The 24,729-nt window shown below is 35.1% G+C and overlaps 1 protein-coding gene across 4 annotated transcripts in view; it reads right to left on the minus strand.

Moving 5' to 3' along the window:
- Positions 1–556: 556 nt before the first annotated feature.
- Positions 557–24,729, minus strand: part of CEPT1 (choline/ethanolamine phosphotransferase 1) — a 40,798-nt gene continuing 16,625 nt past the window's right edge. For 3 of the 4 annotated variants that reach the window (XM_060139369.1, XM_060139367.1, XM_060139370.1), the window contains exons 5-9: positions 9,966–10,050; positions 3,308–3,439; positions 2,664–2,822; positions 2,044–2,169; positions 557–1,448 (exon numbers count right to left, since the gene is read on the minus strand). In XM_060139369.1, coding sequence (XP_059995352.1) covers positions 1,329–1,448; positions 2,044–2,169; positions 2,664–2,822; positions 3,308–3,439; positions 9,966–10,050 — 622 coding nt within the window. In that variant the 3' untranslated portion in view covers positions 557–1,328. Of the gene's footprint in view, positions 1,449–2,043; positions 2,170–2,663; positions 2,823–3,307; positions 3,440–9,965; positions 10,051–16,794; positions 16,880–24,729 lie in introns of all 4 variants that reach the window. The other variant, XM_060139368.1, reaches the window with a different exon arrangement.

A 24,729-nucleotide genomic window follows, 5' to 3' on the forward strand; every position in this document is an offset into this window, starting at 1 on the left:
TGGTTTTCAATTCAAACTGTTGTACAGATACTGAGTAGCCAGAAAAGGAGAGTGCAAATTTTCAATAATTGCCTAGAGAGGCCCAAGCCTCTCTCATTAAAAATCTGGGGGAAGGGTTTGAGGTTCCTAGACCAGGTGACTATTAAACCCCCCTGGACTTTTAAGATTATGATTCTGTTTTCTCAAAGGGAAAAAAAGATTTATAATCTCAAGGGTGACACAACCACAACCAAAAAAATCTACCAAGAGAGAAAATGAACATAGCACTCCTGTGTTTTGTTTTGTTTTGTTTTTCTTTGCGGTACGTGGGCCTCTCACTGTTGTGGCCTCTCCCGTTGCAGAGCACAGGCTCCGGATGCGCAGGCTCAGAGGCCATGGCTCACGGGCCCAGCCGCTCCGTGGCATGCGGGACCCTCCAGGACCGGGGCACGAACCCGTTGTCTCCTGCATCGGCAGGCAGACTCTCAACCACTGCACCACCAGGGAGGCCCAGCACTCCTGTGTTTTAAGTTAAACAGTTTTATACAAAATAGAAAGGTCACAGGACACATAATGATGATGTAGCTGACTGAATTTCCTCATTTATTAAAGAACAGAAATAAATTTTGCTTAAAAATTTTAAAAACGACATTAAAACTTAGTTTATCTTTCCACTGAATAAAACTGAGAAGACTGGCTTTCAGATCATATATTTATTTAAAAAAATAAATGGATCGACAAAGTTACCACATTATTATGCATGCTAACAGGATTTCCCAAGCCCATGAGATACCATTTCTTGAGCAATAAAAAAAATGACTTCCTCAATAATGTAAAGATAGGAAACCTTTCAATCCAAATTCAAGATCTTTATCACTAGGTTCCACCTCACAAGATATATCTGTGCCACAAGCTGAGCTCCTCAGTAAAGAAAGCTTGAGAAGATACTAAACAAGGACGTCACTAAAAGATGATGATTTGTTAAAATTATAAAGCAACCATCTTTTGGCCTGCAAATATTCTACATTAGAAATCTCCACCACTGGGGATCTGCTCCCCATGACAATTTTACTATGAATCCAGGATAATTACAAACACATGGCATTTTTTTCTTGCATGCTTTCTTGGGCCAACCCTGTTTGACAACATGTACAATTTACGGGATGGAACTTGAAACTCCCATTCTCACACAGGGATAGTTAAGGAGTGTTACCAATAACAAAGAATAAAAGTTATATATAACGTTGGTTACTATAAATTATATTTGTTCTTAACCACCCCATTCTCCTTAATATGTTCAGATTCTTTCGGGCAGAAAACATGAGTTTCCTATAACATCAATTACATCATTAATGATGATTAGAATGAGCTGTAGAGACCTTGATTCTGAAGACATGTATGTGCAGGTGAGACGCAATCTGATTGCAAACACTGACACAGTAGCGAATCAAATCAAAGAAAGAGAAGACCTAAAAAAAAAAAAAAAGATACTATTAGATTCTCAGGAATCTGCTTAGGCCATCCCTAAGATTCCTGAAAGCCAAGAGGAGAGGCTTCTTTCTTCTTTTATTTTGAAATTTACCTTCAATTCCATAAAATTTAATAACTCAATTTCCTCAAAGATTCTTCCTTTACATCAAGGAGCAACAAACTTAGTGAATATTTTAGGCTTTGTGGACCATACTCTCTTTGTCACAACTGCTCAACTCTGCCACTGTAGCATGAAAGCAGCCACAGACAATACATAAATGAATGGCCATGACTGTGTTCCAATAAAACTATTTACAAAAACTGGCCATTGGCCCACAAGCTGTAGTCTGCCAACTCCTGCTTTACAGTTAGAAATATGGAATTTATGAGCCAGGATGTAGGCAGGACTAATAAGAATAATACAAAAAATGACTCAAAGATGAAGCCATGAGGAACTCCCACGAAGTCCCATAAATGTGGTTTTCTAGTATTCTAAATCATTACAATTATACGATCTGTCTCTCAGGACTGGCCCACTGAAACAGAAAACAAGTACCCTTCAAATCATGAAATAGAACACAGTACAAAACTTACCAGGGCTATCCAAAGTACAATATATTCATCAATAAAGCTGTTAAAATACTGGTCCAGAAACAAAAGTGCTGGACCTATGAATGCTGTGTCATGCAAATGCATTTCACTTTTAGTCATGTGTGCCACCTATGAATAAAAAGAATCGGTGATGTAGGCAGGCATTTCCATATTAAAGCAATTGTGAGCTACACAGTAAATCAGTATTGTGATCAAATATCAAGTTTCAAGAATTCTTTAGCAATATCTGTTGAACTTTCAAAACTAAAACAACAACAAAAAGTGGGTGTGAGAGCTATACACCAAAGGTATATACCATGCCAACTAAGTCCCCCTAAATATGCTTTTCACAAGGAGCCTTGAGTGTACAGAATGAGAATAAAGAATGAGAATGAAGAATGTGGATAGAAAGAAGAGTTGTAGAGGTTTAAGGAGCTTCTGGTAATCTCAAATTGTAGCTTCATGTAAGAGTAAAAATGGCTCCCATATTGACATCAAGAGATTTTGATTAGAGGACAGCAAACTCTAGAACTGCTTAGGAAATTATGAAATGAAAACTATGGCCATAAAACCAAAATAAGATGAAAGTTAAAAAGAAAACAGACAAAAACTCTGGTGCTTACCACAAGCTTATTGGTGATTTTGGCAGATACAAAACCAAATGTCAATATATAAAGACAGGGATGCTTTTCAAAAAGCTGAACTGCTGATTTCTTGTAGATCATTGCAGCTAATGTAATTACTGATCCAATATGGAGAAAAGGAGAAAGGACACTTGTTCCCTGTACAGAGTAAAGAGAAGTGAGGAGTTAGTGGTATTCTATACCGATTTGCTTGATGGAAGACAGATCAACTTGAACTTCTAAGAACCTCACGGTGTCTGAGAGCCAGCAGCTTTTATAACTGAATACCAGAACAGCTAAGGAAAAGCAGCAGCATGGATTAGTTAGGCACAAACTGAGGATTTTACCTAAGAGGGCAGACATTTTACAAAGCAGATCGCACTTAAAAAAAAAAAATATATATATATATATGTGTGTGTGTATAAAAGTGTGTGTCTGCATGCACAAAAAATATGCAAATAAAAGCATATAAATGTATACATGTGTAAATAAAACTGAGAAGTTTCAGGGGTTTTTTTAAGACTAAGTGGAAACTCTCAATTAACAATGATTTTAATTAATTCAAATAACAATTCAAATGAAAAACAAAGTGACTACAAAACTAAGTCCTAGCACAATCACTGGAAATCTTAAGAAATACTTACTGCTATCGTTGATCCATTTTTTCCAACACCACCTGTGAAGATTACACGGAAGTAATTTGTACAGGAAAATATGGTCCCTGCTACAGTACAAAGCGCAGGAAAAATTTTCATTTGAATATTCAGCACTGGAATCTTTAATGGGTAGAGAGAGAAAACAATTAATATATATATATAAATCAAAATAAGAAAACAAAGCAAACATTTGATTCATATTCTGATATATTCTCCATTCCTTCTAGTTTAGTAAATACTTAAATTGATGGAAGTTTCCCTAACCTTTCCATTATAAACAATATAAAGTCTCAAGAAATGAGAGACTATATAAAAATTAATCTGACTTCTGATACCAACTTAAAAAAAAATAACTGATCCAACTTTATTAGCTCGTGTCATAGCTAAATAAGGTTCACCTAATGCATCCCAGAAATCTGGCAATAATGAACCAGGCTATCTTCTGGCCTTTTAATAAAAGAAGTGTACTTTTCCTTTATCTTTGTGCATTTTTTGAACTCTACTGCTAAATCTGTAATTCGTTACTAATTGTTATGAGAGAAAGCATGGAGCATAAAGGACTAGAAATATTTGCAACTAGATTTAAAAAATCTGCAAACTAGAGAATTCCCAATTCCAAACTGTTAGAATACAGCCAGCTAGTAAAAGTAGAAAGCAACTAAGAAGGCATTCATATTCAAGGAGCTTCTGTAATCTCAAATTGTAGCTTCACATAAGAGTAAAAACAGCTCCCATGTTGATGTCAAGAGATTCTGATTGGAGCAGAGCAAACTCAGGGACAGGACGAAAAATATGTGAAGCACACCCAAGCAGGTACAGCTCTATAATTGTGAATCCGAAACTTTAACATATGTTTACTTTTCAGAAGAAGTAAATAATAAATTTTTACAGTATATGAAAATATGAATTGATTTACCTAAAGTAAGGGGGGCTGAATGCTTTGAGATCATGTATCTAACCTTGTGAACACAATATACCTCATTTAAAATTAAATACACTTGTATAATACTAAATCCTAAAAATCATTTAAGATTTTCTTTCTTTCTGCACATCTCTTTTTAGCTTTTCTGAAGTCTCCAATTTTGTCCAATATGGACTGAAAAGAAAGGAATAGTAAAATGATAGATTCTATTAAGTGAAACAAATGACCCTAGGAATAAGATTCCAAAAGCCCACAGTAGTTTAATAGGCAATGAGTTCTTACAATGAAGACATTTTAATCAGGGCTGTCTACACTTTTTAGGGATGCCATCTGCTTACACTTTTAAAATCAAATAAGAATGTGACACTTCTTATTTTTTGTATGTATAAAACCCTGGTAAAATTGATAGATATAAAATTTAATGTTTAGCTACTCTATTTCTTTAAAACTCTCAAGAACTCAGTTTATTTACACAACTCTACGACCTCTTGCAAAACTGCAGTCTAAAAAAACAGGGAAATCAACAATTCAAATTTCAAGTTGTACTGTGGCAGTGTTTAATTTTCTAAAATGAAATAGGTCAACTTAAAAATTAAGCCCAGAACTTCACGGAGCATCTTAAATTGTCTCCTTCCTTCTCTAACTGATCTCCAAACCCTACAGTCCAAACTCAGAGCTTGTTTTCAATAAAGGAGAAAATCAACACCATGGTTGCTTTGAACTCCAAGAGACTTTTTTGCTCCAGTTCAGAAAACTAAGGATATTACAATCTAAGTCTGATGCACCTGGCTGAAATTCAATATTCTGTCTAGTTTCCTTTTCCCTCCAAAGACAAAGGACCTGTCTGGCAAAGGAGGAAATACTACACTCACTTAGATTTCAAAAGAAGTGAAGCATTAATCCATTACAGGGGCATGCCTGTATTAAGGCCAGGGCACTAAACAAGTGCCAACTCTAGTGTAGCAGTAATCTGTGCCACAATTGAACTGCATTGCATCACAAATGTGTTTAAAATTTGGTGAAAATGCTTTAGGATCATGGAAATTTTTGCTCTCTGAAAGAACAAAGGATAAACAGCAACATTACGAAAGCCAGGCAAATTAGTAAATGGCTTGGACCACAAACCAAGTAAGCAAGCTATAGACGTAGGGGCAAAGAATCATAAACATTCTTAGGGCCCTCTTCACTTCTGTCATATATGATAGCTACATACACCAAAACATAAGCTCCTGAATGTAGGTTTATGTTTGAATTGATTTTTAGAACCCTGGATATTGTAGGTGCTCAGTATAAACTTATCAAATAGATTAAGATGTTCTCCCTTTCTCTCTCTACGTAGAATGTCTTTTTTTGAAATACTACCGTATTTCAAAATACGTGACACACCTTGCCGTCACGTTAAGAAGAAAAAAGGAAGTTAGCTACAACAAAATGAGGCAACATGAAGGGAAAGCGGAAGTCAGAGGAACCCCAAGTCTCACCAGGTGATCACTTAAAAATCAGCACTGATCAATCACTTTTAAAAAGTATTAAAATTATTGCCATTTTCACCTCACACTCAAGATCAAGGAGGGTGGACACATTGTCCTTCCCAATCTTTCTTTCTGTCCTCAGCCTCCTGGAACATATCCAGGGTGATCAAAGTGCATCCACTCTATAGAAACAGCCAGAAAGCTGTACTAAAAACACTTTTATCTCAGGCCTACCCAGAATGTCAATGGTCTTTGAGACTGGGAAGAATAAGAACTCCCTTGGGTCATGGTGTCTGCTCTACAGCTAGGGTAAAATCCTCTGGATTCATGCCATAAAATTATGTAGCCAAATAATATCAGTTTAATGTAGTTCATTTTTCAGAGATTAAAAAAAATCTTAAATTCTCAGGTGTACCAGATTAAATGGACACAGATTTTGGTTTAATCGTTTGGATTAATGCAGAGTATCAGTTACTAAGCTGTTAGACAAGTTTTCTTATGAGCATAATAAAATATTCTTACAGGCTTTGTAAATTTCAGCAGAAACAGAAAGTATCATTTTGAGATTAGATACTTCCTTCCAAAGAATGTGGGAATGCCTGTTTATAATGTCTGATTTAGTTAAGTATAAAGCCACTACTTAAGTCTTTTAGTTTAAGAATGAGATAGAAATAAACTACACTATATAGCACGTCTTCAGTTCTACCTAATGAATTCTGAAACTTCACCTGTAGTAACACCCACCATTTGCCTTAACTGGATTCCAGAAGGTGTCTCCTGGTTTATTACACATTTAATCTACTACTACTTTTTTTTTTTTTAATTTTTATCTTTGGCTGCATTGGGTCTTTGTTGCTGCACATGGTCTTTCTCTAGTTGTGGCGAGCGGGGGCTACTTTGTTGTGGTGCGTGGGCTTCTCATTGCGGTGGCTTCTCTTGTTGTGGAGCATAAGCTCTAGGCACGCTGGCTTCAGTAGTTGCAGCACATGGGCCCTAGAACACGTGGGCTTCAGTAGCTGCAGCACACGGGCTCAGTAGTTGTGGCTTGCGGGCTCTAGAGCACAAGCTCAGTAGTTACGGCGCACGGGCTTAGTTGCTCTGTGGCATGTGGGATCTTCCCGGACCAGGGATCAAACCTGTGTCCCCTGCATTGGCAGGTGGATTCTTAACCACTGCGCCATCAGGGAAGTCCTCAGCTACTACTTTTAAAAGAATCAAATGTCAGTGAAAGTAACTGTGAGGGGATTTTATGGGTCCCTTCCAAAGTGATGACATTCTTTTTTTAAAGAGTTATATATATGATAGAAGATAGTTCCAAGACATCCCAAAAGGATATATTCTTTTAGGGAAGCAATACACAAAAAAAGTCTTGTTTTTTGCAATGTGTAAACCATATACTAACTTTTGTGCATGAAAATAATTTCTTTCCGTAAAAAAGGGCGGGGGAACCAAAACACAAACCATGCACACACAAAAAACCCAACCAACCAAAACCAACAAAAACTAACTACAACCTTTGGTAAAAAAAAAATCTCTGGGCTTCCCTGGTGGTACAGTGGTTGAGAGTCCGCCTGCCGATGCGGGGGACACGGGTTCGTGCCCCGGTCCGGGAAGATCCCGCATGCCGCGGAGCGGCTGGGCCCGTGAGCCATGGCTGCTGAGCCTGCGCATCCGGAGCCTGTGCTCCGCAACTGGAGAGGCCACAACAGTGAGAGGCCCGCGTACCGCAAAAACAAAAAACAAAAAACAAAAAACAAAACTCTTTGAATTAAAAAAAAAGGCAAGAAATGGGTAATCAGTAAGCAGTAGATAGAAATCACTTACCTTTGCAAAACAGCTGATTTTCTAAAATCAGCTTTAAGAAGACATTTGCACTGTTTTTGTTTTTACTATAAAGTTGCTTTCTTAAGTATCAGTAAAAGTCTTCTAATGAGGATTTGGAAGGCAATTTCCATTTCATGGCCTCAACCTCAAAAGAGATAAAAATTTCACAGCTAGGCCCTAAATATCTTCTCTCCATTTTGGCACACAAATAAATCAGAGCACTGCATGTAGTAGTCCTTCCTGAACTAACACAATGCAATTCAAAACAGCATATTCAGCAATGAGCCCATAGGGCCAAGGATAAAGAAAAAAAGAAATACAGTGGTTTGAAGTCAATTATGGGAATCTCTACTGAAATCTGCTCAAAGAACCCAGAGTATTTCTCTAAGCCTCCGAATATCACCAGAGAAGTCCAGTCCTTTCCTTTTATTTTAATGATGGTAACAGTAGAACCAACGATGCTAATAATAAGACAGTGGCCCGTGAATCTCTTTCCCTACTGCAACCTCCATTTCAGTCTTGGATCTGAGAGTTCCTCAGATTACTTTTTTAAAACATAATAAAAAAGAATGATTATATTATCTTAATTGCCAATAAAGATAGGATAAAATATTTGATCCTTTTAAGAGAAAAAAAAATTACATGTTATATACATGTATAGATTGTGTATATAAATTCTAATAAAGAAAGGTGACAAGTTTACCTGAAGCAAATTTGCTACCAGGCACCACCTAAAAATTATGGATATGTGTATAGCCTGCATGAATACATAACTGCACTGAAAACAATGCTTTCTGTACCTCCATGCTGATACAGATAATTAGGGATATATACCTGATACTGACTTGATTTTGGATGATTAAGCCAGAAATCCCATTTTTTTTGTTACTGATATGCTGAAACATTAAAGGTAATTTATATGTGTGTAAGATATGCAAAATAATTTTGGAGGGGGAGAGATCTTGGTATAAAACACAAAGCCTATGAAAATAATAATCAATATAGTGAAGAAATTTTAAAAAAGTTAAGTGGGAGGTAGGCTTTAGGCTTTATTACCTAGTTTCAGGAAAAGAAAATCTTTTCTTTCTTTCTTCTACAACCAAATTGTTTAAAACTATTAACTATTTAATAGTTTTATAGCTATTTATAACTGCTAACTATTTAACCTACACAAGAGCAAAAGTAATAACATTCTAGTGAAATCCAAGATCTATAGATATAGATCTATATGTATACAGTGTGTATGTATCTATAGACCTCAGATGTCACTAGAGACAGTATTGACTTTTGAGACTAATGTGTAAAAAAAGATGTGATTTTGAATGATATTATGTACATGAATGAACAGTTTCAGAATTTTCCTGGTTGACTATGGATTTTCTTTATTCCTTCATCTTCTCCCTCCTCACAACACTATCCTCCCAACAAAAGGCATTAAACAATTTCTGGTAATAGATACTTAGGGAAGCATGTTAATTACACTTCCTTAAGTATCTAATTTACCATCATAAAGTGAGTTAGGTAAGGGAAAAATCTTGCTCAGTAAATTTCCCTTATACTTTAAAATTAATCTGATTTTTATGAACTGTGTTTGTTTAGGAGTAGCAAACATGCCAACTGTAAGAGCAGCAACAACTTCTATTGAGGGCTCATTATTTGATAGGCACTGGTCGGAGTGCTTTACACATACTCATTTAATACACAAAATAACCTTATAAGACAGGTACTATTATTGTCTTCATTTTACAGAGAAGAAAACTAAGTCACAAGAGTTGAATAACAGATCAAGTTCATACAGTAGGCAGTGGAGCCAGGATCAAACTCAGGCAGTCTGGTTCCTGAGACTGTGTTCTTGGCCCCCGTATTATATATATTATATTCGCTCTTTCAGAAGTTTGTGGAAAAGAACTTGTGTTTGTAGGGGTGACTGTATTTCAAGTCAAGTTGAAAATCAAGGTCCTGGCTTGTGAAAACAATCCTAAGGCACTGATTTCAATAAGCACTTACTCTGTTCTTGGGCCAGAGTTAATTTACTACCAAGATTTGTTACTCAGCTTTAAGCATATAACGGAGAAATTAGTAGACTCATGTAGCTCAGAAAGAGAATAAAATATTTGGTTTAATCTTGTCATTGGTTAACTTGATACACTACCTGCTGTTTCCTCAGCTGTAAAATAGGACGACAAATAATAATTCTGATAGCCTTCAAAAATAACCCTGAAATGGACCTACTGTACAACATAACGCCAGGTAGTAAAATTCACTATGCCCTAAAGAGAAGTTTGTGTCCTATCATTGCTGTGACTTTTTGTTTTCAGAAAGAATAAAATAATTTTACATATCATCCTTTAACTGGATTATACTATATTAGAAAAACACAAGCAAAAGACAACATGCATTATATGGGATACACAATGTGCAGAGTTACCATAGATTGCCAAAAAGGTGGTCCTCCAATCACTGCCAGCAAATGCATGATTATTATGAAGATTTGCACTTCAGTCACATCAATTCTGATTAGGTACAAAAAATCCAAAAAAGCAGAATTACTCAAAACAATTTCAGGTTAATTACTTGCAAGCTTAGCAGCATTCCTCTATCATGCACAATAGAAAAAAATCTCAAATATTGAGGAAAGGGGAGAAGGAGGTGTCAAAAATTTGTTATGAGCAAAATCAAATAAAATCCAGAGCGTTTTAATTTCATTTGATGAATTTCACAGAGCAATAAAAACCCCTCCTTTCTAAAGAAAATTTCTGACTCATTGAAGTTGGGCTGAAACTACAGCTTAACCTTTCTCACCAAAAAAAAAAAAAAAAAAAAAGAAAAGAAAAGAAAAGAAAAAAGTGTGTGTGTATTAAATTTTGAATGTCAAGCAGAGGATTGCATTGTACTGCTATATAATATGAGATCTTCAAATAAGTGCTTTGTAGTATCAAATGGAAGAAATGGCGAGCTTTTACTAAAGTAACATAAATCTCTGATACCTTGGCAAAACTTACTGCCCTTTAGATATATTCATTTAATGCCTTCCATGATGTGAGTGTGAAAAAAAAAATTCACCCAATTCTCAATCAAATTCTTATGCTTATTAGGTCAACTACTCTAAGACGTCTAGAAAGAAGATACTGAAAGCAGCCAAGAATTAGCTTTGAGGTTGCTGAAAATGATCTTATAGTCAAGAAGAGACAAACCTGGTACAAAAACAGGGCAGTAGAAATTAGAAGCCTGAAAGTCTGAAAAAAGAATATGGGCATATTCTGAAGACTGAGGAGCAAAGCAAAAACTGGTGTTCCTTTCCCTCTGTAAACTAGCACTTTTTATAATCTTGAGATTGTCATTCTCAGATTACTGGATCCAAATGCCTTTTAATTTTTTTACTGATTTACCCTACAGATATGCTTGCACAAAATGTCTGTACAAGGTTATTTATTACAACATTATTAATAGTTGCAAAACTTTAAAAATATCTCTCAATGAGGGAGTAGTTATAGAAATTATGGTACTTCCATACAGTGAACTATTGGGTAGCTTTTAAAAAAAGAGTGGGGTAGCTCTCTAGTGGTGACATGGAAAAATATCAAAGTTATATTGGGTGAAGAAAAATGCTGCAGAATGTGTATATGAACTTTTTGCATAAAAAAAGAAGAAAAATAATATTACATTTTAATTTTTGCCGATAATTACATAACAAATTTCTGGAAAGATACATTACAAACTAAGCACAGTGGGTACCTATTGGAGAGGACAGTGTGGGAACTGGACAGCTGGAGATGAGGATGAGAAGGAGACTATTCACTGCACACCTTTTTTATAATGTTAGTTTTTAAACAAAGTGAATAATTTATCTATTAAGAAGGTAAACTTAAAAAAAAAGTCAGTCTAAGAAAACTGATAGCAACAACAGCAAGGGGGTTCAAATCCCAGAGCAGAATAGAGCCCCCATTTCTAAAATTGATACTTCAAGCAGACAATCTATCATGTGAGCTTAAGACATGTAAGTTTTATGCTCATAATAAATAACCAGATTGAGACCAATCTCTCACAACTAAAAAAAATTATCTTTGATTGCTCAAGAATGTTTTTTAAATAGAAGCATATTAAGCTGCAAACATATAGTGATGTAGTTATCTTGATATACACATTTATTGAAAAAAAAATGGACTGAATTAGGCTCAAAAGAATCTGTAGAGCTGACCTGGTGAGTGATGTTGCCAATAAGGGGAATTACACTCAGTAGCAGACTCAGGAGACTAAGCAGGTGTCAAAGATGATCGACTCTGTCTTGGGTGGAGGAGGGTAGACATCTTACAACATTTTGCTGGATATGTGAAGTAGCCTTTTGGGAGGGGAAGGGCCAGAAGTATAGAATTACAAAATAAAAATGGAGGGAACCTCATGCAATTAATCTTTGTACCTTGGATGAATGTAAGTAAAAGAGATTAGGAAACATGAAAGATCTTTACAAAGCCCAAACTGGGATTCCTGGGAAATTTTTATGGATTAGCCTGTTTGGAAATTTTGGAAGACAGAATTCTGTAAACCGTTCAGATATTATCACTGAATTTAGATCAACAATGCCTTAATGTTAGGAGGGAGAGTCAGGGAAAACTTACTTACCAGTTGGTAGTTAGTTAAGAACATTTTTTCCTGTGTGATTATCTGATTTAGCGGAATACTCTGTACTCTAGGATAAAGCCCTCTTGCTCTGAATCATGAAAATTGCCTATCACCACTTCTAGATGTGTGGCTCTAATCTTGACTGTCAATGAAAAAACGCGCAGTGCGAGGCCATCCCGAAAGAGAGAAACTAAGCAAGCTAAGTGGGACAGGTGGCAGAAATGATTAACAGTGAACAAGAGTTAATGATTCTGTTTAGAAGAGAAGTGGTTACCTGACAGTCCATTTTTCTACCCTTCCACTAAGAAGTCTCTCAATATGGGTTGAATTTACTGTAACACATATTAGGAGGGGGCTCATTTTACGCTTTTTGGCTATGCAGGAAAGACATAATTATCTAGAGAATATTATATAAGGCAGGAATTTGGCATTTCTGTAGTCACTTGTTATTTCCAAAATAATAACATGGGTGATAATATTTCCAAGTGTTGGAACTACTTCTCTAAAACAAAAACAAACAAAAAAAACAACCTCCACAACTACACCAAAAATAAGCCCTTCAAGGGACAAGGGCTATGTGGTAGAAAACCACCTAAAACACCAGAGTGACTTTTTAAAAAAGACATGGGAAAACCAATCTTTTAACTATAGCATTAGATTTTCACAGCCTAAAAGTTTCAGAGGGGGGAAATTAGACAATAATAAACATAATTTTCTATAACCATGAAAGTATTTAAATATCTTGACTTGTATTGCTTAAATAATTTCTTATTTCTACTTTATTTTAGTATAGGTTTTGTCAAAGGACAAAAAGAACTTCCCCAACTGCTGTGGATAATCCATGAGTACTCTGGTCAGAACACACTTAAATTACTACAACAAGCCAGCAACAAACAACCCATTCTAATGGTTGTCACAGAAGAAAGGTGGAGAAAAGCAAACCAGTTGTGGAGATTGAGCTCTCCCATCTTTCTGACAGGGGAGCTGTAAGTGTGGCAGTCCACAGTGAAAATAACCTTCAACACTCATAACAAATCCCTTGGGCCCATCACTCCTTACAACATCCTAATGGTCAACTAAATAAGAGGTAAAGATATCAAGGCGTCCTAAATAAATATGAGTAATTTTAACTTCAACTTGTTTAACTAAAAAGAAATAGAAGCTTTCTAGTTGGAGTGCGGATCCTAGGGAGGCTTCATCACCAGAGAAAGACAGCTTAAAAAGTTCCCTGATCAGGACAGCTATTTCATGAGAAGTACAGCTTTTAAAAGTGATTAAGGGGTGCAACAACTCCAAACCATCTAAGTTAGCTAACTATAAAGAAAATTTCTATTTTGAATGTCTCATTTTTATTTCTTAGTGTTCAGAGAGATTCCTAACAAATGCATTTGGTTTGAATTCCAACAAGACTCAGCATTAACTGAGGAATGTGAAGGGATTTAACTGCCATTCTGTGAGCGTTGATAAGCATGTTAATCGTCATTTCCTAGCATTTTTAATATCAGAAATAAGACAATTTAATCTAGTTTTCATCTACATATGGCATATGCATTTCAAAGATATACTTGCAGTTAATTTGGAAACATAATTTTTTAAATTAAACTATACATAATAAATATAATTTCGTTGTAACTGGGTTGGCTACCAGCTTGGTTTTAATAGAGAATACGCACTAGGGCTAGATTCACAATGTCATAGAAATTCTGATTTGTACAATTTGACTTGTTAGCTACTATTTTAAAAGAAGCATTTTGCTTAGGAAGTCATTGAAGGGGGCTGGAGTCCTAGTCAAGGATTAGATTGCTGTTAACTACAGATTTGCAATTATTTGTAAATGGATCTGATGTCCTAGGGAACTTATACGTAAGCAGAATATGGTACCCATTATATATTTTACCAGGGTGGGTGAAGTACTAGTAGACCGGAATGAAGATTGACCTAGAAATTCAACATACTGCCTTCCAATATTTTACTTTCTACCCTTCATAAGGGGCAAACTGCGCATGACAAGCTTAATGTTACTAACATTAACTATACAGCTGAGTGACAACTATGAGTATTTTAAAGTCAAGTGTTATATATAGAGAAAGTCTAAGCATCTATTTTTGAGATAAGCTGAATTATTTAAAACAGTATTATCTACCACATGAGTGACTATACAGATCTTTAGACTATCTGAGAAGACTAAAATAAAACAACAACCCACCCAGTGACTTTGAATAAGAGAAAAACAGGCAAAAGCTAGAATAGAACAAGTCCTCTAAGAGGAACTAAAGTTTAGGTCTCAAATTTAAGGGGGCAGCCTATCCTTATCACCTTTGGCAACAGAGAAATTAGAAGACAGTCCTCTCACCTCATTTAGTAGTAATCTCAGAGTTAAATAAAGGGATCATGGACATATTCTTCCTCTCAAAATAGCACAATCAATTTTGAAAGAAATCTGGAAATTATTGGGAATTACTAACACAGGTCTTAAAATATAACAATAATGATAATAAACACTATGACAAGCACTGTAGTCAGCACATAACATGTTTTACTCTTTTAATCTTTACAACTATCCTAGGAGGTAGGAAATATTACCACCATTTTATAGATGAGGAAATTTGGTCAGATAGGGTAAGTGACTTTTCAAAGGTTACAGAAATGATAAGTGGCAGAGCCTTGAAAGGAATTAGTGTTGTTCCTACACAGTGCTAAAACTTCTAATTTTTAGTCTGCTGATCAACTGGGACAAACATTTGTCATACGTTTTTAACTTTTTATCACTAAGATGTCTGTGTGTTTCAGGATGAAGGTTCTTGCATTCTAACACAGTTTTCCCTAAAATGGCAGAATACCACAGGCAGTTTAGATGCTAATAAATTAAAATAATTTGGAGACAAATTACAAAGAACAACTCTTTCTGAAGCTTATATTTTCCTCTGACTTTGTAAAGAAAAAGGAAAGTACATCTGACAATTTCATTTCAATGACCAAATCAGTTAAAGCAACACACATTAAAAGCAAAGGAAAATCTCTGCAAGTTAGCAACTGATAAAAGTGAAGACAATATATCTGAAGAAAAAATGTATTTCCAAAACATTTTTCAAGATGTTAAAATGCTTTAGTTCTAGAAACATTTTAATAGGAAGGGTTCTATAAACAGAGGGTACTTTGTTATCATAGACAGACAAGGTGAAGGTAATTAATAGTATCCTGACTATTAATTTCATTAAGAACATTGGTGGAAAAAAAACTTTTGTAAGTTTAATTAATATTAATAAATGAGCTATCAAAAATTATAAATCTAGACAACTGCAGTGAGCATAAAGCTTCAGGTCTTTGGAGAAAGTACCAGAAACAGGTTAAGTGTAAAGGAGTGCTAAAGAATGACACATCCTGAGCTATGCATATTATTCTACTCTAGGTGGGAATCCCACAAATAATTATGCCAATACATTGTAAATTCAATTGAAAATGGCTTTAGTTTTGCTCCTAAAACATGCCTATAGTACTTTTTAGTATATTCCATATTCCAAGTTTATTTGAAAACATGATGTAGGATATCCCTCACTATTGATTTGTCCCCAAAGCCATCATTACTACCATTAAATAACTGGATTTATAATGCTACAAGATACCTTTCAGAAAGAACTGCTATCAGAGACTCACTATTTCTATCATATTATTGAAGCATGTTTGGGTATGGGGACTCAATGCACAAAACCTAATGCTGCCTTGTATTGATAGAATGATCTGTAATATGAACAGTTCCCCAATACTCCCTAAACTGCAAAATTTTTTAAAAAATCTATTTTTCTTGTAAATAAACCTTATCATACTAAAGTGTGAAGGATTCTGGAAAATTCCACTGGGAAACCATTTCTTAATAAATCTTTTTAAACTTTCAAAAGTCATAAGGCCAAAATTACAATTCTAATATGAAAGAAAAAAGATATTATTACTTCCTCTCTTAGCATTAATTAAGGAAATAGGTATTTACCAAAACAAAACAGAAAAAGGAGGGTATTCAAAGAATAACTACAGTAACATGAAAAGCTAAGAATACTTAGTTTTTAAAGCACAACTGAGAGAGGAAAACAGTAAACAAAACAAATAGAAGTGAGAATAGCTTCTAACATTAAATTTTTTATTTTTTTAAAACCAAGATCATTTAATAGAAGCAGAAAAACTAGTACCAGGTTTCTTAAAGAATATTAAGAGAATAAACAGAATTTTTCCTACATTACTATAAAGAGTCCTCTCAACTTACCTATCTAAGGAAAACTCTGCTTGCTTTATTTTGTTAAAAATGTAAATACCAAAAAGTTCTGTTTAATGGTGGAAAGGTATTTGTTTCAAAAATATTTCAGAGCAAAAATGTTACAAGGTACAGTAGGTAAATGGGAGAGAGAATTGTTTTTAGCATCAAATCACCAGAAATATTATATTTCAAAAAATTTTGTTTAATAGGGTGGATTTTTATTGCCCTATATCTTAAAATTATTTGTTTTCTAATAACCTGTTTGTCTGTGAAATACCACAAGAAAACTTTTGAATTTTTGTTTTTAAATTACTCTGTGCATGACAAAGGTGCTGTCTTTATTGAGTTCACGCCATTGTTCACTGGACAGCATGAATATTCTAGCAGTTACCGTGAAGTTCCAGAACCAAGGACCCAGGGTTCCTGTGAGAAGCTGGCATATTATAATTATGATCTGGGACTCTGTAACATCGAATCTATGCATAAGGAAACAAACATTTCAAAATAACTTTACTCAGAGCTTTTGCTAAAGAGCCCTACTAAAACAAGGTAGCAAAAATAGATTTAAAATGTAGCATTCTCCTTATAAAGACATCTAAAGATTCAATGAAACAATTTATACAGTACAATTACTATCCTTATGCATACAGGTATACTTCTTACCCAAATCAAAACAGTATAAAAGTTTAAAATTTAAAACTGTAATACACTGAATAAATGACTTATAAATAGGCAGCTGGAAACACTGGAACTAAAAATGCAGTCAATTCTTAATTACCTAGGAATGGTGGATACTACTTGCCAAATAATCACACTGTCTGTGACATAGGTCCCCTCAGTGCCAGAACCTATCCAGACTTCCCTGTGGATAGAAATGCTTCCCAGAAGCCCCAGTGGACAGTCATCTACCTATGTGCTTGAAAAACCGCTAATCATCTTATACCCTTCACTTCTCCACACCTCATCCTGCTCCTACCTCTGCTATTTCAGTAAAATCACCACATGGATGTGGAAGGGGCAAGAGGGAAAGTGAAAGTATGACTTCTTTTGATATGGCCACAGCAAAAATCAAATTGGCCATTTCCTTATCCTGTTTCCTGTTTCTAGTCTAAGAATCTTATCATTTTTCCTTTCTCTTCCCTTAATTTCCCATCAGCATTATAACTCTCTACTATATTGGATTAGTTTATTAGCCGTAAAAATAGTTAAAACATCCAATTCAATGGTGACAGAAATAGAGTAGCAGTATAGAACAGGCTTCAAATAAAAACTACATAATCAAAATTAAGAACTGAGGAATGCTAATGAGACAGAAAGAGGTCCATGATTTTACCTGATGATCTGAGAGTTCAAACTACAATCTAGGTTTTACATTAATACAAATGCTGTAGTTGTTTTAGGATATTATCTATAATAATTTGATAAAATTTAAATGGGCAGAGTCCAAATGAATGAATCATTGCTGAGGAAAAAAACAAAACAAAACAGGTAAACTAGAAACTAAAAGGAAAATCTCTGGTATTTAATAATTCATGCGATAAATCTTAAACATTTAAAGATAGGCAGATCCTATACAGGAATTTAGTAGGAAGCTTCCTAATTCTTTTATTTTTTATTGAAGTATAGTTGATTTACAATGTTGTGTTAGTTTCTGGTGTGTAGCAAAGTGATTCAGTTAATAAAATATAATATGTATATATAAAATAACATAATATGTATATATAGTATGTATATGTTATATAACGTACTTTATAAATAGATAAGTTATATAACATATATTCTTTTTCATATTATTTTCCATTATGGTTTATTATAGGATATTGAATATAGTTTCCTGTGCTATACAGTAGGACCTTATTGTTTATCTATTTTATATATAGGAAATTTCCTAATTCTTAATCCACAGAAAAGTGGATTACATATTGGGTTGGCCAAAATGTTCATTCGGGGTCTTCTATAACATCTTACGGAAAAACTCGAACAAACTTTTTGGCCAATCCAATATAACAGACAACAGTTTTTAATTACTTGGAAGTAGAAGGTCTTTGAATACTTGTTCTTTAGAGGTTATTTGGATATGAAGATGAACTGGATTTGTCACACTACTAGTAAATACACAGCCTATTAACTTTTTTCAATTAACTACAGAAAAGAAAAAGCCAGAAGTTATTTACTTACATAGGAATAAATGTTGGTGGCAGGCTTTTTAGCTAATGTAAATGTGAAACCCTAGATGCATGAATTGAAAAATGTCATAAAGTGAAGATACTCTGCTGCCGGGAGCCATATAGGAAGTGCCTTTGAGTCTCAGCACGGACGAGACCCATAGTGCCAAGCAAAGCTGGTACTGTCAGGTACAAATAAGGAGAAGCAAAGCTCTCCTCTGTGTGGTTCCCTTGTTCTCCTCTACTCTTGCTTAAGGTGATTTTTATGGGATTGCTATTAGTATTGGGATATATTATTTATAATTTTGGTGGAGGGTTTAGGAAAAGACCCTGAATTAGGGTAAAACTAAAAAAGATTGTGATCACCCCGGCTCCCTTAAAGACTACACCTGAAATCCCCATTCCCAGGCTAGGGCATTGGGTTCAGGGAAATATATAGGAACATTTGTGTGGTAAAAGCTTACTTTAGAAGACGAGTTATGGCCCTCCGGGGGAGCTAGAGATATGTTAAAAAACACTTGGGTATGGTGGTGGGAAAGTTTTATGCTATAATGGGGTATAGCAAATTAGATAGAGTAGGCTATTTGGCAACCTTTAATAAGTTTAATTGTTTTTTGTATAGAAATAGATATAAAGCACAGATTATATTTTGTAAGTATTTTACAAAGGAACTTGGTGATCAAAGGTACAACGCCCTCCCTTGAGAGTTGTTAAAAGAATAATGTGCTTGAGTTTGTGCTTTGAATAACTGGCTGATTGAATAGAACATACAGGTACAAGAACATCTAATTTTGAAACCTGCTGATGTAATTTGCTAATGTAAATTACTTTTCTTCTATGGCTCATGTAAGGGATTTTTTTGGTATGGGAATAAGCTTATTAAGATTGAAAATGAGATTACTTTATAGTATAAGTACTACAGAATCAAGAAAATAAATTTGTCAGATCCTTGCATCCTTTGAGGTGTCTTGTGCTCTGTCCACGCCGACTCCGTCTCCCCTTTGGGTAAAACCTGTCCAGCTGGGGCTGGTCCCCGGCAAGTGGCGCCCGAACAGGGACCTGAAGGGGTAAGTATTATTTTATTTTATTTTTTTTCTTTCTCAGACGGATAGGAGTCTCACCGTAGGGTGCTGCAGACCCCCAGTCAAGAATACTGGTTAGGAAGGTGAGTAAGGCGGTGTCAAGATGGGACACGCTGAGTCCAAAGAGAGGCTCTTATTTATTGATATAGTTAAACATATGATAAATGGAAGAGGAATTAAAGTTAACTAATAAGCAACTAACTCAATTTTTTCAGTTTGTACAGGAACAATGCCCATGGTTTCCAGAACAGGGAACTGTTAATATAGATACCTGGCAAAAGGTGGGGCAAACTTTGCAAGTATATTACAGTCATTTTGGACCTGAGAAGGTTCCGGTAGATACTTTTACTTTATGGAACCTTATTAGAGAGAGCATTGCTCCCTTGCCTGAAGGTCAAAAGAACCCATATAAATCTCCTGCAGAAGTAATAGATGAATGTACTTCGTTACCTTCCCCAAAAACATCTAAAGAAATTGAGGTTTTGGCTGCAGCCTTAAAAGACTGTAACCTTAATGACAATGACTCAGAGGAGGAAAATGAGTCACCTAATAATGCTAAGTCTAATTTGTTAAAAAACCCTCCTTTTGACGATGAATTGCCTCCTACAGATCAGGATGATATAGATGCTGCTGCATATGACTATGAAAGAAGGAAATATGAACCCCATGGTGCTTTTTCATTACAAGAAACTAAGAAAAAGAGGCCTAATTTACAGGATATGTGCCCTTTGGGTCGTCTGCCGACCGCCCCACCAGCACCTTTAAGTTCTTTACTTTCCCCTTTAAAAAGGTCAGGACATTCAACTTTACATAGGGGCCCACCACCTCCACCACCTTTTAATAAAGGTTAAGGCGAATATAAAAGATATAGGAGAATAAATGGTGATGATGATGATTATGCTTTTGCAGCCTGCTTTCCAGTCATTTTTGAGGATGGTTTTGATGATGATGATGTTGTATATTGGGATCCCTTGCCTCTAAAACTTTTAAAAGAACTTAAAAAGGCTTTGCCTGAATGCTGAAAATGCTGTGAATGCTCAAGGATTGCCTTTGACAACTGCTAATCTTTTTGTGGCTATGCTTAGCTTGCTTTCAGTTCAGGTAAGTGCCAACGGTACGTATTGGGCTTACTTTCCAGATCCTCCTATTCTACATGCATGTACTTGGACAGATTCCATTATTCCAGTAACCTCCTCATTTCCTGAATTGACCGATGGCATTCGAGGAGTACAAGGCTATAAACAATTTGTAATTAATTTTAACTACTCATTTACAGGTCAGACCGACTTTCCTCCAATATGTTTTTTTCTTGGTTCAGGGTTAATAGAAAATAGTCATACAAAGAATGGGTGTTTGTCAGTAGTTGATGCAGGATTCTTGACAGACTCCCCTAAAAAACCAGTAGGAAAAGATAAGACCACAAGATATCTATGGTCATTGTTAGGGAAAGTTGTAGGACAAAATCAAGTTTATGTTAATAAACATCCAGCTAAAAATGTTCATCCTCCTAGATATGATGATTGTGATGAGGCTGCAGGGGAAGCTACAGATAAATGGGTTTGGATAGATATTAAAACTGGATATCCTTCATGGATATATTGTATGTACAATAAAGAGAATAAAATAACCATTCCTGGGACCAAATATTATATTTCAGATTGGAGTATTAATTTTCCTGAGGGAGATTATAGAACATATTTAGGTAAAGGCTTGCTATACCCATGGAATGATTCCTATATTCCCCGTCCATTGAAGGTGAACAGATGGAATAGTCATGGATGGGTGGCTCCTATTTATACCTTTGTTCATGAAAATAAAACTTATTATCAATCTCAGTTATGGAGATTGCCCTTAACCACTCATAAAATAACGTTAGTTAGAGCTACTACCCATGTGGAACAGTACTATGTTCAAACCTGTGTGTCTTCTCCGTATTCCTTATTGCTTTCTAATGATAGTGAAAAATTGCAAATTGTACAAAATAATATGAGGTTTTATATTACCTGCCAGCAATGTATACTGACCACATGCATTGTTCCTGAAATGAATGTGTCAACCATAATAGTGTTAAAAAGACCAGCTTATATTATGCTGCCAGTAGCGCTTAATGAATCTTGGTATACAGATATAGGGGCAGAAATTGTAAGACAGGTTGGAGAGCTCATGCGACCAAAAAGATTTGTGGCTACTTTGATTTTGGGAATTTCTGCCTTGATAGGAATACTGAGTTCTTTTTCTGTTGCAACATATGCTTTAGTAAAAGAAATACAAACAGCACAATATGCTAATGATTTATCAAAAAATATATCCTTGGCTTTAGCAACTCAGGAAGCAATAGATAGAAAGTTAGAAGCTAAAGTTGATGCCCTTGAAGAAGCAGTTTTACATATTGGACAAGAACTTACTGCTTTAAAAATTCGCTTATCTTTAACATGCCATAAAAAATATTCTTGGATATGTGTTACTCCCTTAAAAGTAAATCATTCTGAATACTCCTGGGAAAAAATTCAAATGCACATTTTGAATGTATGGAATTCTAGTGATTTAGGAATTGATTTGGAACATTTACATAAACAAATTCATGATATTGCAGCCTCTCAATATGATATAAATCCCTCTAAGGCTGCTGCAGATTTTTTACAAAACTTACAAAGCTATTTTAAGGGTAATTCCTTTATGCATATTTTAATAAATTATGGGGCTGCCGGAGTGGTTATAATTTTGCTCCTTATTTCTTTTCCAGTCATCATCCGATTAATTCAAGCTGCCCTCCAGAGTGTATATAAAACCAAAGTGGAATTGCATACTGCCTTTTTAAAAAATAAAAAAGGGGGAGATGCCGGGAGCCATATAGGAAGTGCCTTTGAGTCTCAGCACGGACGAGACCCATAGTGCCAAGCAAAGCTGGTACTGTCAGGTACAAATAAGGAGAAGCAAAGCTCTCCTCTGTGTGGTTCCCTTGTTCTCCTCTACTCTTGCTTAAGGTGATTTTTATGGGATTGCTATTAGTATTGGGATATATTATTTATAATTTTGGTGGAGGGTTTAGGAAAAGACCCTGAATTAGGGTAAAACTAAAAAAGATTGTGATCACCCCGGCTCCCTTAAAGACTACACCTGAAATCCCCATTCCCAGGCTAGGGCATTGGGTTCAGGGAAATATATAGGAACATTTGTGTGGTAAAAGCTTACTTTAGAAGACGAGTTATGGCCCTCCGGGGGAGCTAGAGATATGTTAAAAAACACTTGGGTATGGTGGTGGGAAAGTTTTATGCTATAATGGGGTATAGCAAATTAGATAGAGTAGGCTATTTGGCAACCTTTAATAAGTTTAATTGTTTTTTGTATAGAAATAGATATAAAGCACAGATTATATTTTGTAAGTATTTTACAAAGGAACTTGGTGATCAAAGGTACAACGCCCTCCCTTGAGAGTTGTTAAAAGAATAATGTGCTTGAGTTTGTGCTTTGAATAACTGGCTGATTGAATAGAACATACAGGTACAAGAACATCTAATTTTGAAACCTGCTGATGTAATTTGCTAATGTAAATTACTTTTCTTCTATGGCTCATGTAAGGGATTTTTTTGGTATGGGAATAAGCTTATTAAGATTGAAAATGAGATTACTTTATAGTATAAGTACTACAGAATCAAGAAAATAAATTTGTCAGATCCTTGCATCCTTTGAGGTGTCTTGTGCTCTGTCCACGCCGACTCCGTCTCCCCTTTGGGTAAAACCTGTCCAGCTGGGGCTGGTCCCCGGCACTCTGCCTGCTATAACTATCAATAATAAGCACAGTAGAAATAATATCTATAAAAGTAATAGACTCTCAGAAGGAACCTTAGATATCATGTAATCCAAAACTCTTACGTTACAAATTGGGAAATGAGGCCCACAAAAGTCATGGGCCTTGCCCAAACTGATATACAGATAATTTGGAGATAACACTTAAGGCAAGACACACTGGCCTGAGTTCAATCTATTATAATTCCTTTCTTTTATTCTCTCCCAAAAAGATAACAAGAGTATTTTTTTTCTGAAACGATAACTTAAGAGTTTTACCTTTCACAGTGTGTAAGATTTTTTAAGACCTATGTTTTACAGAAATATAGTCTTATTGTAGATTGTTTAGGGTTTCTAAGCATTTAATTTATAAAAATGGTTCTATACATACATCTACAAGTTATATATTTAAAAGTATCTGGATATAGAGGGTTTAGGTCTTAAGAAATGTGAACTCTTCCATTTAATATAATCCATAAACATTAAAAGAATATTTTACAAACGTTTACAAATGAGCTTCAACTCATAATTCTTCTCTTCTTCCACTAACCCAATCCTTCTATGCAGTTCTAGCCTCTAAGCCCATATCCCTCCCTCAGTTTTTCACATCCAGGCTAGTAAAAATCCTAAAGGTCTAAGCTGGGTCTGGAAGGTCCCCATGAGCAGTACCCATCTCCATCAGCTCTCTACTTACTCAGCCCAGAAGCACTGTCAGGACAGAGGTCTGTCTAGCTGTGACAGGTACTGATATTCTCTGTGCAAGGCAGCTTTTAGCAAATCAGATTTTAGTAATCAGAACAAAGATATAGCTTATACTTTCAGGGAAGAAGTATCCAAATCACATTGGTTTTTTCACAATACCTGACTGTGAATGAAAATTATTTAGTTATGGATAAATTATTATGCCAATTTTTGTGCAAGCACACTTAAAAACTAAAAATAGGGACACTAGGAGACTAAGAAAAACAAACAAAATTTCTTCTTAGGTAAATATACTATTTTATAAGGTTATTAAACATATAACAACCTGGATTTATTATATATATATTAAGAAACCTCATGATTTTTTTGTCATTCGTGTATAAATATCAAAATAAAACAATTAAAATAAAAATGTTTTAAAATAAAATTCCCAAGATGCCTAAGGCTGCTTTCCCCTAAGGAGGAAGAAAACGCAAGTGATTTTTAAAAATTTCTTTTCTCAAATTATATTTGAGAATTGACCTTTCCTAATTAAATAAATAAAATTTGGACTTTCTCTGCCACACGTATAAACTTTACTTCAATATTTAA

Source organism: Lagenorhynchus albirostris, chromosome 2 (assembly GCF_949774975.1).
Source record: "Lagenorhynchus albirostris chromosome 2, mLagAlb1.1, whole genome shotgun sequence".
Classification (NCBI taxonomy): Eukaryota; Metazoa; Chordata; class Mammalia; order Artiodactyla; family Delphinidae; genus Lagenorhynchus; species Lagenorhynchus albirostris.